Source organism: Cololabis saira, chromosome 8, assembly GCF_033807715.1.
Source record: "Cololabis saira isolate AMF1-May2022 chromosome 8, fColSai1.1, whole genome shotgun sequence".
NCBI classification, from domain to species: Eukaryota; Metazoa; Chordata; class Actinopteri; order Beloniformes; family Belonidae; genus Cololabis; species Cololabis saira.
Window position 1 is genome coordinate 22893602 of NC_084594.1, and position 16494 is coordinate 22910095.

The following is a 16494-nucleotide window of genomic DNA, read 5'->3' on the forward strand; positions in this document are numbered from 1 at the left end:
GAAGAAATATTTGAGAGTGGAAGATTTTTTTTTATTGCGTACTTCAAGATAAAAGTTGAAATGTCGAGAAAAAAGTCGAAATGTCGAAAAAAAAGTCGAAATGTCGAGATTAATGTTGAAGTACAATTTCGAGAAAAAAGTTGAAATGTCGAGATTAATGTTGAAGTACAATTTCGAGAAAAAAGTCGAAATTGTCAGGGTATGACACTTCCCCCCCAGTTTTTGAGTTTCTGTTTTGCCCCGCCTGTGTCCTATCTGCCCTGATTGTCTGCACCTGTGTCTCGTTGTGTCTCGTTATCCCCTGTGTATATCTGGTCTTGTCATTCCCTTGTTCCCGGTCGGACCGTACTGTTTCTTCCCTCTGTGTTCCTGAGCCCAGTTTTGATCCTTGTTAAAGCTTTAGTTTTTTGATCCTGCTCAGCAGCGTTTTTGGTTTTGTCTTTATGAAATAAATCCTGCTTTTTTTTTTGAGAACTCCTGCCTCCGGCCTCCCTCTCTCTCCTGCATCTGGGTCCTCACCTCACCAGCCTGACAGAAATGTCGAGGAAAAAAGTCGAAATGTGGAGATTAATATTGAAATACAATTTCGGGGAAAAAGTCGAAATGTCGAGATTAATGTTGAAATACAATTTCAAGTATAAAGTCAAAATTTTGCCTTTTTTCTCAACATTTCAACTTTATTCACGAAATTTTGACTTTTTTCTCAACATTTCGACTTTTTTCTCGAAATTGTACTTCAACATTAATCTCGATATTTCAACTTTTTTCTCGACATTTCGACTTTTTTCTCGAAGTGCATAATGAAAAAAAAACTTTCCTCTAAAATATTATTTTTATTTTTACCCTGCCTGGCCCTAATACTTTTCCGTACAATCCTAAATCATCCACGAAAAAAAAAAGCGGGGGGAAATAAGAGGGGGTGAGGAGGTTGAGGGAGGAGTCTCACTTTGACTTTCACATCCATTCAGTGAAATCTGCAGCAGAACTTGCTCAGAGATGTAGAGGTCGGGCTGGGGGGGAAAGGAAAGGCAGAGACCGGGCTGTGTTATGCAGAAGAAGCTCAGCACTTCCCTGCGGATATTACACTCGAGACTGCAAGAAATGCACAACAAACGTGAGCTGTTTTCCGAATCCCAGAGGCTTGCTGCTGAGGAAGAGGAGGAGGAGGAGTGGTCGCTGACGGGGAACACCATGCACTTTTAGATCCACGTCGCTGCCTTTGAACGCAACGCGCAGCATTATCGCAGGCAGTCAGCCAAGCCAAAAGCCTCAAGTGCGTCTCATCTTTCCAACTTGTGTCGAAGCTGGAGATGATTCACGGCTGATCGTTGCTCAACTACCTGGAGAGGACTGCGGACGGACTGCCCAAAACGCTGCATTGTGACAACCGAGACGCCGATTCCACCCTGACGTTTGCACAATCCGCCTTCCCCAAAATGTCATCTCAGGGGAAAGTCAAGAAGGACAAAGAGATTATTGCCGAATATGAGACCCAAGTGAAAGGTCGGTAGCATGCAGGCCTGATCGTACTGTTATCGTGTGAAGACACCATTGCATAACTTTAGCACACGCTGTGTATAGCTCTCAAGCCTGAATTATGGTTCCGCGTTAAATCGACGCAGAGCCCTCGCCGTAGGGTACGGCGTAGGTTACGCGGCGACGCTCGCCGTACGGTGCCTGTCGCCGCGTACCCTACGCCGTAGGTTCTGCGTTGGTGTAACGCGGCACCATAAATCAGCCTTCACTGTCTTGTGCAGGGTTGCGGGGTGGGACAGATTACTGCATGTTTTTAGACGAGTTTGTTTTTAATATTGATATCTACGTACATTAATACGCACTAGAGATTGTCTCAGAAATGCACGTCTGTCTGACTCAACTAATGCATTCATTTAGGGTGAGGTTATTGCTAGAATGTGGTGGTACAATGAAGGAACAATAACTTGGCTGAACCAGTTTTCTCTGCTGCAGAAGACTGTTGGCTCCACAACATGCCTCGCCTTGCATGTGTGGCCCATTAAGCAACCAGAGTTTTGTCAGTTTTAGGAGATTTTGATCAAACTCCAAAACAATGATCCTGACTTCTTTCTTCTTTTTATTAATGAAAAAAAAAACAAACAAACAAGAAAATTGCCATTACAACTGTCTATTAGAAAAGAGAAAAGTGAATATCAAATTTAAAAGGATGGGGATCAAGCATTAGGTTTTGTAGTATTTTCCTGTCATGCCAGGAAAAAATGAGTGTGATCTTGGGAAGAATAACTGGAAATGCTTCAAAAAAAGGTCACACAGCCAAGAGTTGAGAGAGCCCATATATAATGTATGGTGTCTGTATGAATTATGAACCATGAAAGGATTTCACTGTCTGATGCTAAAAATGCAACCGGATAAACCACCCAGAGAGAGAGAGAAAGACAGAGAGAAAAAAAGAAAGAGAGATGCTGTATTGGAGCAGACATTTCTGCATGTGTATGCGTGGACTGTATTCTTCAGCTTTTGACCCCCACGCCCTCCTCGCCTGCATCACCCCATAGTTGTTGCTTTAGATGAGTCTGCCAGTGTAGTTTCATTGTGTAGTGAGTTAAAGACTTACTCTATAGGCCTACCTGATTAATCCATTTACAGAAATAAACATCAGATCCAATTAATGGATGAGTCTAGCGTAATTACTTTGATGATCTATTCCTATTAACCTAATGTTTAGATTTAGATATTTAGAAAAAATAGGAAATGGACAACATTTTTCTGGAACTGGACAACATTTAAACAAAAAATAGTTTGACATTTTTATCATCTTTTTATTTCTTCATTTTTTCCCACATTTTTCCATTGAATTGACTAGTAATTAACCTTTTTTTCTTGCTAAAATATTTCACAAAGTTCTGTTTCTTTTGTTTTTTTTTATTACATGTAAAAATCGCAAGAGTAAGTAACTGTAAGGGTTGGTAGTCCCTAGCAGGGCCAACACACAGAGACAAACAGCCATCCAAGGTTACACTAGCACCTATAGATTAGAATTAATAGTTGACCTAACACGGAGGCCTTTAATTGGCAAAGTCATGCCGCCATGTGTCTGGAGTGGTGTGATTAGCATGTTAAAGTCAGAGCAGTGGCAGGATTCTCTTTGGAACTATGCTTTCCTGACATTTTTGCTCGTTTTTCATACTCTAATCTCCACACTCTGCTCTGCAGCTGTGAGAGAGGACCATCACAGCCACATCTCTAGTCTCAGTTTCAGGAAAAGCTTTTAAGCTGACATCTTAAGCTCATTTGCTGACGGCGCTTTGATTGGCCTGGTGATGTGAGGGCTCTATCCTGACAGTGACACTGTCCGCCAATAATGCAGAGTTGATGACTGATCAGCATCTCAATCAGATTCAGGTCTCATCCATGTATTATTTATTTATTTTGAAACCAGCCACATTACTGAATTCCTTTTTTAATTTGGTGTATCGGGGAGTGTTTTGAGCTCAGTGATTCATAATTTCATTGAAAACTCAGAGACAGAAGATAATGCTTCGTATCATGAAACCAGTAATCATCCTTTTCACTTCTTGAATATCTTTCATTGGCGATCACAACCGTTTTCCTCCCTTAGTGACAGGATTCGTCACCATGACTATTATGTTTCTTGTGTGATGTTGACCGGCCTGAGGTGTTTCAAAGCTTTCTGCTATTACCTGAAACCAAAACATGACTAAACCAGAGAAAACCCTTCACCATGCGTCATACCATATTGTTGGCTGTAAGCCACATTTATCTTTAATGGAATTTAACCATTTCTGAATGTGAAGCAAAAGTCCATAGCACATACTACATACAGGTAATATTCCACTAAAAAAACGTACTATGCTGCAGGAGCTCATTATAAGCACTTCTCCTGTCACCATGTCCTCTGCCTGCTTCCGCTGGAGCATACTGACGCACCCCTCCGTGGAGATTCATCATACAGAAAGAATGCTTTGACAGATGTTGCTTTGAAATGTCAGGGATGCATTATGACACTGAAATGATATCTTTGTTTTCTGTGTCCTGGTAACAAGTACGACGAGGCACTGTTTCTGTTGAGAAATTCATGCTAAATCAGATTTTCAAAATATTTAAGGACAAAACAGCTTGGAATTGTTCCCACTACATCCTGGATTTTTCCTGTGGTTGCACAAATGGTGATGCGTCTCTTTGTTCGAAACATTTGGCAGGGGGGGTGTGAGGGAGGAAGAAATCAGGACTTGAGGACCAAATAGACTTGAAAAGCATACCATAGTCGTAACTACATTCAGAAGACAAGGGCTCACAGGACACAGCCTTGGTTTGTACCAAATTATGTCAACGTGTCATTCTGCATTAGGGCTCATGTGACTAACCATGCATGGGTAACTAGAGACATCGCCTCAGTCACTGCTGCTGGCCGTTGCAGTCACTGTGCTCGGCTACTTTGAACAGGTCACTCTGCTGACAGCGGCGACTCATTGTGTGGTATTTGGTGGTCAGTACTTCAGTAAAACTCAACGTTTACGTAACTGGGTTGGGAGGAAAAATGAATAGTCACCTACAAGATTAGAATATTGAGAAATCCACATCTTTTTCCTGACACTAAGCACATTGTGATGACGCAGTCACTGGAAAGCACGTAGTGGACGTTCCAGCCTAAACAGTCGGAACAACAAACTTAAGCCAACACTTGAAACTGGATCACTCTGTTGAATATACTTAATATTATAAAACTAGTAGAGCACACGGCCTGCAGCCTCTCCTATACTTAATGAAGTTATGTATGCAATATAAAACTAATAATGAAAATTCAGAATGAATCAAAACTGGCATAAATAGGTCTGACCTTTTAAGAAAATCAGAACTCTGAATCAACAAAGGAAATTTCATTATGTGCGCCTATAATTTGAATTTGAGTGGATGTTTTTGTTGAACCTACAATGTGAAACAGCATCTTAAGGCCTTAAAGCGGCTTAGAAGAGGTTGGAAGATCTCTTTTTAAGCTTTTTCATTAGAGATAAGAAAAAAAATCACATTTTAGTTATTGGCAGTGTTTATGTGTGACAGACATGTAAAAAAGTCACTTCATTTTGCTACAAAACAAATGTTATTTCCACCAGTTACAGATAAAACAACAATAAAGCTAATGTATATCAAAATGCATTATTACATCTTTATATATTTTTGGTCAAAATGCTTAGCAGTGAGTGTACAACACCAATTCTGTTGCTTAGTGTCTTTCATACTGCAGGAGAAGCACCTGCATGTTTCCAGACGTTGTGGGAGGGTGTGCTTCAGACATATTTCAGCCCATTAAGGTTATGACAGATTACAGAACAGAGCGTTTTTCTCTCCATCTGAATCCATTTAGCAGTATGCAGTCAAATTTTGAAGGGAACAGATTTGTCTTGAAAGTGCTTGTTAAATTTACCAGTACACGTCGGGACATGTCAGCGGTGTGGTTTAGGATTAAAAGCAGCAAAACTATCTACACTTACAGGGGTCTAAAGTAAGACTGTATTTTCATACCCTTTGAGTGGAGCATTTTATCCCATATGACTTTTTAGGACCCAGTCGTCATTTCATTACTCAGGTTTTCATCAACAGATAGATAGGAACGCTTCAAAGCTTTATTTCTTGGTTTGTAATTGAACTCTTCGCCAGCTCCTATGTAATTATGCATTACTCTGCAAAAGCTTGAATCATTCATTGAATGTAGTGCAGGGTTTCACAGTCCCTAGTAACAGTTTAGGATCTAAAAATAGCACCTACTCAGGAGACCAAATGCAAATAGCAAGAGTCCATTTGATGTTTTCCTTTTTAAATTTATGCAGTGAAATCAGTTTAGTTTTGCTCTTTATGCTGTTTGCTCGCTCTCTAACTCTGCCACTCAGGGATTGAAATTATTCAAATCAGAGACAGAGTAAAGGCATTGTTCAATCTTCTATTTTAGTGCAGGAGTACATCACAGTTCCCTTGGTTTTGAACCTGATTGCTCCCTCATTCATCGTCGTGGGCCGTTTTGTTGTGTATTTGGAAGCAGAGTAAGTTGCCCTTGTCCTTGGTCATTATGCCAAACGGAGTGACTGCTGCCACTGTTCAAGCAGGGAAGCGGCCTGCTCTCGTTGACATGCCTCCAGAGGCATGTAACCAGGCAACCGGGTAAGTGTGGGGACCATGAAGGGTACAACTCCACCAGGCCACATAAGAATCAACGACATATTTACTTAGTTTCTCACAATCTTGATTGCTCATTCAAATTTTTACAGACATTTTTAGAAATCCTTTTAATCTACATAAAGAAATGACATTTAGTAGTAAACAAAAGGGCTTTTCTTTCACTGGGCTCCCCCCCCCCCCCCCCTGAAACATTAAAAATTCCTTTCAGTCAACAAAGTTGTATGGATGGTTCATGTAACTGTGAATCTTCAGCTATTTCATATGTAGCTCCATGAGTTCTTACTGTTATCTGCAGTGGGGAACATGCTTAATATTTCCTGTGCACGTCTGTAACCGTGCAGATGTGAACGCGGTGGTTGTCGAACGCATAGTCGTTAATGCTAAGTTAACAAAAGCTGCTGTGTGTCAGATTTCTCATAATACTGCAGGACGCTGTGTGGAAATTGCTGTTTATTGTGTTTCATGGAACATTACATCGTGGAAAAACTATTTGGTTTGTCTTCCAAAATGATTTAAAGGGAGCTGTAATGACTACACTAACCCAGTGTGGTAACGGTACACAGCAATTAATCAGTCATTACTTCTGCATCAATTTATCTTCATCCTTTTATTGTTTTTTTACCGTATGCAGAATTGTTGTATGACAAAGGTACCTCAGCACTGGGCCTTGGGCTCTAACAGGCCGCATGCTTTCACATTCAGAACCCTGTCAGCCACTACATTTGTGACAGCTCTGCTGTAAACACTGTAGGAATGACATAGAATATGATTACTATTCTTTTATTGAGAAACATTAAAAGTCATGTAAAAAAAAAAGTGATATCACCTGAAATCATGTTTTAAAAACTAAAAGTTTGATAAAATACCTCAACGCGCTGTCCAGCAGGGAGTCTATAGTCTTTTAAGTTGTGGTCAACAAAACTCTTAGAAAAGCAAACTCTGAGCGCTTCATAGATATTGACTAGCGAGCTCAGGTTTGCAGCCCAATATAATGAAAGGAATTCACTCTTTCTATGGCTTTCCTTCCTGTATCTGTTAAATACATGTCACGTGCATCCACTAAACTTTAAAATGTTTGACCGAAGCATGATTTTTCTTTATGATGAACAAGAGCAGTGAGTTTCCACATCTCACACGCAGAGAAACCACCGTAATCTTGTAATTGCAGGAATGTTCAAGGCTCAACTTCTCAGAGCGCTCATTCAGCACAATGCATTTTGAGAAGCTGACCTATTTTGTATTTTCCGTGCTGTCTGCTGCAATCATCAGACATGCATCTCTTACTGTCTGCATGTGTGCTATCCCAGTGTGCAGACACCCCCACGCTCCCTCCCTGCCACTGCCTACAGATACGCACTTGTGCATACGTATAGGGCAGACAAATGCACTTTGGCATGTGGTTTCCTCCAGTAATGATGACTTTGTTCTTTTATGGGTGGTTGTGCTTAGCGTGTACTCGCGTGTTTGCATTTACTGTATGTGCTTTTGCTAGGTCCAGCACTTAAAGGTTGTGGTTTCAGTGCTGACAGTGGCACACAGAGGGGTGACCCAGCATGCAGCACGCCCTCCCTTATTTGCTCAGCATTCTGATGATGGTGTCCCTTTTTTAATATGCAGAGATCCGTAACCAGCTGGTGGAGCAGTTCCGCTGTCTGGAGCAGCAGTCCGAGTCCCGTCTGCAGCTGCTGCAAGACCTACAGGAGTTCTTCCGCCGAAAGGCCGAGCTCCAACTTGAGTATTCCAGAGGGCTGGATAAACTGGCCGAGCGCTACTCGGCCAAGATCCGCACCTCTAGAGAGCACCAGCACTTCAAGTAAGTCTCAGCGGTATCTGTTGAGCGCTATTTCAAATGTTTCTAGGTGATAAGCAACTTTTACATATGTGTCACGCCACGTAGTGGCACTGCAGACACAAAGGAAAACAGAGGAGGGATAAAAAAGCATAAAGGGAGGAGGGATAAATGCAGAAGAAATGACCTGAAATAAAGCCAGGGCCAAGGAAGCCCGTAGCCTCAGGCTGCTGCGTTTCTCCCAACTAGGTCAGACTCTTTATCCACCCCCTTCTCCTATTCTCTTTGGCTGTCATTTCATTTCCATTCTCAAACAACTTAACACTAAACTGCTCCCCACGTACTCACATTTTCTCAGTGCACACAGAAAAAGTTGCCGCTTCATTAAGGAATTAAAAAATAACTAATAGACATTTACCCCGACTGACTCTAATTATTTTCTTTTCTTTTTATGTGAGAGATTATTGGATATGAGACAGACGTATCCTGCTGCATGTTAGGAAGCTGCTTCTTAGATGTGCAGAGCATCATGCCTACTATGACTAAAAGACTGAGGTAGAATTGTATGCTGTCAACGTCCAAGTGGTTGATAATGGTTACTGACTTAAATAAAAAGTAATTGTATTTTTTTTTTAAATGTATTTTTAAGGAAAAATGTTTCCTCCTACCTCATCATCCTAGAAATCAGTTAAGGCAGCTGAATTAATGATCTAAATACTTACACTTACACTTATGTACTTGATACAGTACAGACCAAAAGTTTGGACACACCTTCTAATTCTAATGTATATTTTATTTACAAGTTGATGCAATTAACAATGCTTATAGATGATTAAAAAAATTCAAATAACATGTATGTAAATAATTAAGCTGTTTTAAAACTGGTGGACTTGAAAAATAAAGTTGATAAAACTAATACAATAAGAAAAAAATTATATAAAATTATTGACTCAAACATTTCAAAAATAAATCTAGTGGGCTTTGATTCAGTTTAATTTGTGAAATTCTTGTGTTGTAGTACTTTTTTTTTTAATAATTTTTTACAAGTACTACAGTTCAGGTGACAGAACTGAGCTAAACACACTGATGTGATCTTACTGGGATAGTCCAGAGTAAAAGTAATGCTGATTTAATCTGGAAAGCTCCTTCTAACTAACTTTCCATCTCTCAGGCCAACTGGCCATAAAGTGTAATCGCAGCACAGAGTTCCCGTTACTGGGACATTGATTAATGGAGCATTCCCTCAAAGGAAGACTCCTGGAAGAACTTGCTCTGGATTACTTCTGGCCGGCCCACATTCCTCTGTCACTTGAAATGGTCATCATCAGAACTGTATTAATACGTGCAGACAACATTGGGGGGGGGGGGGGGGGGGTGGTATCATTGATACTACTGTGCCGTCCCATCCTCTACCATGTTAGTGCTAGATCTGTACTCTCATTGGTATTTTTATTTATTTTATGAACAAAACCTCTGTCTTTTTTTAACATTTTTTTTATCAGTAATGCTAACAGGTTTTAATTTCTAGGATCACATAAAATAAGGCAGATTGTCAGGTAGTGTTTTCAACACATCTAGTCCTGCTGTGGGAAAAGGTATTCGGACTCTTTACATCCAGCGTGTTCAATTTTACCTCCATAGATATAGAATCTGAAGTTCATCTTTTATTTGACTGATGCAAAGACTGTGTTTTGGAACAAATATTTGACTTTTTGTTGGCTGTCAAGGGTAAAACCTCTTTCTGTCATATTCGATTAATAGTTCCACATCATTACCTTTGTGTCCTAAAAAAAAACTAAAGTCTCATCCGTTTTCTAGCCGCACATTAACTGTCAGGTTGTCCAGGATCTGACACCTGCTCTGATCCAAAGGCTTGCAGAGATGGCATCCTTGTATTGCGTTTTCGTTTCTTTTTTTGTCAAGTGTTAACAATTGCAAGGGAAAACAAAAAATATCAGCACATTGAAAGACTGATTTTTTTTTTTTTTTTTTTCAACGTAATGTAATCACAGAGACATCAAGAACCCATTTCATGAAATGAAAAACATAGATGCAAAGATGAAAATGAGGCCACAGACAAAAAGAAAACATGATTTCAATATAATTTTGAAATCAAAACTAATGTGATATGTAATATATGAACATGCATTATTTGAGAAGTGATGGCAGTAAATAGTTCTAAATGACTTAGAAAATAAAATCACGCAGAGTAATTTGTTCATCCAGAGAAAAAGGTTAAAGGTCTGCTAGAAAAGTCCATAGTACTTTTAGATTTTCAGGTATTTTGAATGAATAACTTAACTAGATTCAAGTGATTTTGAGTGATCTGTGTGCGTTTGGTATCATGCTGCTGATCCTAAACTACATGAAAGGCAGTCGTTCATACATGTCACATTTTCACTTCAATTTGTTGCCAGTGATCTTAAACCTGAAGATACTCTAGGATGAGCATGGTTACAAGTTGGATGACAACAAATTTTCCATACAAGATGAAGGCGACCTTGCTCATTAATTCTAGAGATCTCATTACCAGGAACATTTATCAGAGTTAATAAAGTCCAGATTAACCATTTTATGATTGTCATAGTGCTTTATTTATGAGTTACATAAGGATGCATGATGTCAGCCAAACTAGACAATGAAGGTTACAAGGTTGCAGATCAGCATAGATGCCTCTCTACAGTAGGCGAGACATTTCTGTTGAACGCACTTTCTTAACAAAGGAATATAAAGTCTTAAAATAGTCTTTATTTAGCTCTTATCGGGAAACGGTATGAGAGAAGTGAACAAGGATTTCATTTGAATTTATTTGTTATTGGGACACAGCAGGGTGCTTTTTCCAAGGAAAGGTTAGTAAGATCTGGGCGTGTTTCAGCGCAGTCACAATTGATAGATATTAAAGAAAGAGCTACAACGTCCTCAAGACAGAAGAAGAAGATAAGAAGAAGACAAACAAGCTCCTTGGTGTGAGGATAATTGCACTCACATGCTCCCCTGAGCAAGAATGCTGCCAGCACGCCTTTCATGTGTGTCGGTATGTCTCAAGTTGTGTAAGTTGTTTGAGAGCTGGTTCCTCTTCACATGTGCACTGACCTGTTGATCTCCTGTTTGTAAAGCTATCACCTCATACCAAATAGTAGAAATAAAAGGATATATGCAGGAAGGAAGTCTTCCTCCTGCTTCATGTTTAAGTGTATGGACATTATAATGTACCAGGTTCCTGCCAGTGCTTGGGAACCTAGTACTTTGATCATAACATGTGGTACATGTAAGGTGTTTCCGTGTCTTTGACACTAATAGTACTCTTGAGCAATGCTTGAGGTCAGAAGGATTATTGAATATTTACATCCTGACAAAGTGTTTCCCCACGCCGTTTCAGAAAAGACCAAAATCTCCTCTCCACTGTGAACTGCTGGTACTTGGTCTTGGATCAGACCCGACGAGAAAGCAGGGACCACGCCACTCTCAGCGACATCTACAACAACAACGTCATTGTCCGTCTGGCGCACGTCGGTGAGGATGTCATCAGACTTTTCAAAAAGGTCAGAAACAGAATTAAACGGATGTTTATTACTGACAACGCACACACAATCACCACCAAACTGCTCTGCTCAAATTGCACGACTGGTAGGACGAGCTGGGTGTAGCATATTTCCATTTAATGAGGGTTCTCACACAGCAAGTATATTCAGATTCTTTTTCTTTACCATGACAAGCAGGTCAGGCATTTGCAGGTATTTTGTCTCTCTGGACCTTTGTCCCTGCTACGTACATTGAGAGGAGAGAGTAGTTGTATGACTAATATAGTTGTTTTGAATCAGTCCCCTCCACCAGCACGTCTCCCCCTACAGCTGAGAAGGAACCAAACATCAACTCTGCTGGGAAATTTCCCATGTACAGCAATATGGAATGATTCAATTAAATATAATATAAAGTTTATTTGTATTATAGCCCTTTTTTAACAACCTGCTTTAATCAAGGGCATAGAAGATATATAAGCAAAGAAGGCAGGCAAAATGATAAGGGCACACATGGAAAGAAGATGGTTGGATAAATATGCACGGAAAGTTTTGGTTAAAAAATAAAGATCCTGAACGTTTTTACAAAAAATATCCAAATGAAATCAGCCGTATAAGTTAAGAAACAATTAAAAAAGCATCTGGTGTCCCTGGGTTCTTGAAGAAATGGATGATCTTTTCCAACAAGCCACAACCTAGGATTTACCAGTGGGACTCTTTTTCTTTCTTTCCCAAAACTCAGTGGTGGGAGAGGAAATATCAGGTCAGTGAGGGTAATTTAATGCTCTAAAGCTGAGTAGTAAATTTAAAAGGCAAAAAAATCTATTAGATTGGGAGACAAACGATTCTGCTACATATACATATATATACGTATATTTTTACAGTGTTTTATAGGCGAAGCAGTGGTACATTATTGCTGCATAAATAGTCTTTTTTGTGGGGGGTTTGTGTAAAGAAAAAAAAAGGTATAAATCAACCATTGTGTGTGACCTCTAGTTTGTCCTTGATTTGTGGGTTTCCTGTACATTTACCCGCCTACATTTTGACCACTGGCAGTAATGAGTGTGACAGAAGCATGTGCCAGCAGCTGAATCATATTTAGAGCTTTAATCCCCTTTTTTTTGAGAACATGATCATTTTAAATCCAAATAATTTCACATCAGAAGTATACTCTCCTGTTCCTAATTGGATTCCGCCTGCTTCATGGAGTTTAATGCAACAAGTGGACGCTTCATCTGCTTTCAGCTGTGCAGCGTGTTGTGATTTTACTCACTTGGGGGCTCTGCAGTATTGCAAAAGGAGCCGTAATGTGAGTCGTGTGGCTCAGTTCTAGCTAAAGAAAAGAACTAATCACAGTCTGCTGAATATTTCCCCTTTTGCAAAAAGTGATTTTTAACATTGACGACGTTCTTCAAAACAATGAGGGGGCTCAGCTTTCGAATCCCGGTTCAGCTGCAGTGCAGTCTTGATCTTAATGAGTCACACATGTGCTGAAGGGAATGAGTCACCTCTGGCATTTGTTTAGACAAACTCTAAATGTACTGAATGTGCTCAAGCTTTATTTTTGTCACATGTGAAAATACAGTGTTGCTGTTTTGATGATTGGACTCTTAGAGGTGACAAAACCCCCCACCCCCCCAGAAAAACAAAAAGCAGGATAGATTGAGCAAGCGCTGCTATGTGTGTACACACCAGCAGGGTTTCAGGACTCAACTGGGCTGAACCAAAGCCATGTTATGGGACAAGTCCAATTCCTCCCCTTATTCTCTGTGAGCGAGCTGAAGTGAGTGACTCCGTGCCATGGGAAATGTTTTTTTGCCTGCCTAGAGCAATGACACCATTTGGAAACCTGCTGACATCCTTCACAAACAAAATAAAACTGGCACATGGTCTTGAAGGTTTGTTTGTATGTGTGAAGGCAAAGCTGTTTAAAAAACAAACAAAAAAAACCTGTCCTTGTTGGTTTTTTTAAATGTGATATTATTATCACGCTTTTCTCTTTTACAGAGTAAAGACATCGGTGTGCAGATGCACGAAGAGTTAGTGAAAGTCACCAATGAGCTCTACACCGTGAGTACCAGAATACCAGCATCTTTTTCCAACCTCGCATCTCTGTTTCAGCGCCGTGCCAACCTGGCTGTTCCTAAAGCTTCAATCCACAACCTGTAACCTGTGAAGCAGGGGAGAGGAGACTTTTGACATGTTAAAGCTTCTTTCTGCCGAGGTTGCAAAAAAAAATAAATAAAAAAATCTTCATCCTGATGTGAATTTTACATAATTTGAAGGAGAGAATTTGGGGCATGAGCAGAGCTTCAAGCAGGATCAGCAGTCTTTGCTTCAGTGCTGCTGGAACATTTTCAGCCAGCGCATCGCGTTGTTAGACAGTTCTGCGGCACGGTAACTGGCATATATTGTCACACCGGTGACAGGCTGCATGTGTAACCCTAACCCTGCCTCTAAACAAAACACGAAGCACATATTTAAAATGGAAGAAAATATCTGTCTTCAGTCTTTCTGCATCTCTTTATTTCACTGGAAAAATAAATGAACTTTTGCAGAAATACCATCTGGTGTATTTTGGACACTGTACAATGAACACGCCAGAGAGCTGCAATTTGACTCTAATATTTTTTTTTAGTGATGCCATGATCCAACATGTCACAAGTTAACATATAATTTAAATCAGTCTGAAAACTATTTAAAATGAAACGGACCAGAATTCACCAAAGCAACTGTGTAAACATCTTTAGGCAAGAAGAAACTCAATATCCAACAGATTATTAAAGGGCTTTTTTTTATCCTGAAATTGCTACAAAATAACTCAGGGATACTCTGTACTATTCATTAGACAATTAAATGTTGTCTTTTGCATTTTAATGTTTGTATTTAGCTGATTGTAAACCTTTACCTTTTGCTTACTGCCTTTGCATGTTTGATTTACTTTAATATTTTACAAGCTGCTTTAAGTCTATATCTACATATTAAAAAGATCCCTATTTTATTTGCAGAAACTGTCTTTTACGTATAAAATAAATAAGATGGTTACAAACGAAAGGCTGCTGAGCATTTAAAAGTGAAAAGCTGCATTAATGTTACACTCATGTTGAAATAGTGTTTAAAATTTGTGAAAGCACAGGCCATCCCAAATAAATCTGAGGCAGAAGAACTGGGGATGACATAAGCCACATGAGAAATAAACTCGTATGTAATGTTATACAACGCAAGCGACATTACTGCTATACTGATATTGACCCCCCCCCCCATGAATTATTAAATGATTGTCTACAACACACACACACACACACACACACACACACACACACACACACACACACACACACACACACACACACACACACACACTGAAAGCTGGACTTGGTGTTATGGAAAGTTCTGTCGCTAAAAGTACAAGGATAGTTTGGTTATTTTATCAGTTCTATGTTAAGTAATGTTTTTCTTCAGGCTGCCAGGTCTGAATACGGTCGTGCTGCTGATTTTATTTTACTATTTTTCTTTTTCTTTTAGCAGAAATGGACTTGGATACTGTTTCATGTGGTTGCAAGCTGTCACTTTGTAACCTCCTTCCTTCCCTGCTGATCGATCTCGCTGTCCTTTGCTCGTCCATTTCAGGCTGGGTTGCTAGGAAACCAGAACTTGAGTCTGTATTAGCGAGGCAGATGTTGTATAACTGTTCCGTTAATTCAGGGGTTACATGTTAAGAATGAACATGTTGTCCCATTAATAATGAGAAGAAACTTGTTTAATGAAATGATGGCATGATGAGTAAGCTACACTCCTTAATGCTTTTATCTAAGATGAATGGTTCATATGAAACTAATTGGTACACTTCAACATATTGTAATGCTGTAGTTATAACCAGTGAATGACCCGTCATTGAACCACTATGGTTTGTCTGCATGTGGTCCTGCGATGGACCCTAAATAGGAACAAGTGTGTATAGATGGATAAACAACTACATAATACATGAACATATACAGTACATCAAGCTAATGTGGAGTGCATTGGAGAAAAATGGCAAATGACAGGCTTTTTTCCTTTTTGATTGGAACTCACCTTTTTAAGGTTATTATCAAAATTGAGTCATTACAGAGCTCACTAAATTAGTTTTCCAATTAGTTTATCTAGAACTGGTAATCTTGAGAGAAGTATTTCTAATTAACCGCCAACCAGTCGAATTGGCGGGCAGCCCTTCCTGAGTCTGGCTCTGCCAGAGGCTTCTAACTTTCTTTCCACTGTCGCCTTATACTTGCTCTGGACGGGGGGATGGTATCGAAGAAAAGTCTTAGCGCAATCTGTTTGTTTCCTTAGCAAGGCAACTTTTTTGAGATGCCTCAAGATAACATTTTTAGTGATCCAGCGCCATATAGACAAAGTTGAATTGAACTATAACAAAAACTCGGGCATGAAAGCCCTCTTTCCAAAAATATTGTGTGAAATGGTAAATGATAACAGACTGCACTGACTTCCATGTGATTTAAACCCTGAAAATGGTTCTAAGACATGAGATCAATGTTGAAACAGAAAAAAGGTTAAAAAGCATATGCTAAAGTAAAATATGACACCAGTAACACATAAAAAAAAAAAAAGTTGGGCCAAGGGTTTTTAATTCTGTGTTGAATTACCAGCTGCTGGAGACCATTTTTAAAGAGAAATGTTCAGACGTACAGGGCTTCCTTTTGTTGAGCTCATTGTTTTACAGTTTCCAAAATGGTTTAAGTTGGTGGCCGGGCCGTGTGGACTGTAGTTAAGTCGGTTTTCGCTGCTACAAAGGGGAACTGCTGTAATAGATGCAGAATGTGGTTTTGACATCGTCTCGAAAATTATGTCATCTGGATACATTTTTCTAAATCCCTGTGAATATGATTTAGCAATAATGGTGTTTTCACAAATGTGCAAGTCAGTGTGAGCATTACAGCATCCGTATATTCTCAAGAATGCTGGTTTTTAGACTGTCTGATGATGATAAGCGACAAGTTACAGTACATATCCAAAAGGACT

The 16494-nt window shown here is 39.6% G+C and overlaps 1 protein-coding gene across 2 annotated transcripts in view; it reads left to right on the top strand.

Annotated features, from left to right (window-relative positions):
* The first annotated feature begins 991 nt into the window (after positions 1-991).
* LOC133448601 (SLIT-ROBO Rho GTPase-activating protein 3-like) overlaps positions 992-16494 on the top strand; it is a 32499-nt gene continuing 16996 nt past the window's right edge. For both annotated transcript variants that reach the window (XM_061727285.1, XM_061727286.1), the window contains exons 1-4: positions 992-1503; positions 7786-7981; positions 11337-11499; positions 13483-13545. In XM_061727285.1, the coding sequence (XP_061583269.1) occupies positions 1437-1503; positions 7786-7981; positions 11337-11499; positions 13483-13545 (489 nt within the window). In that variant the 5' untranslated portion in view covers positions 992-1436. The remainder of the gene's footprint in view (positions 1504-7785; positions 7982-11336; positions 11500-13482; positions 13546-16494) is intronic.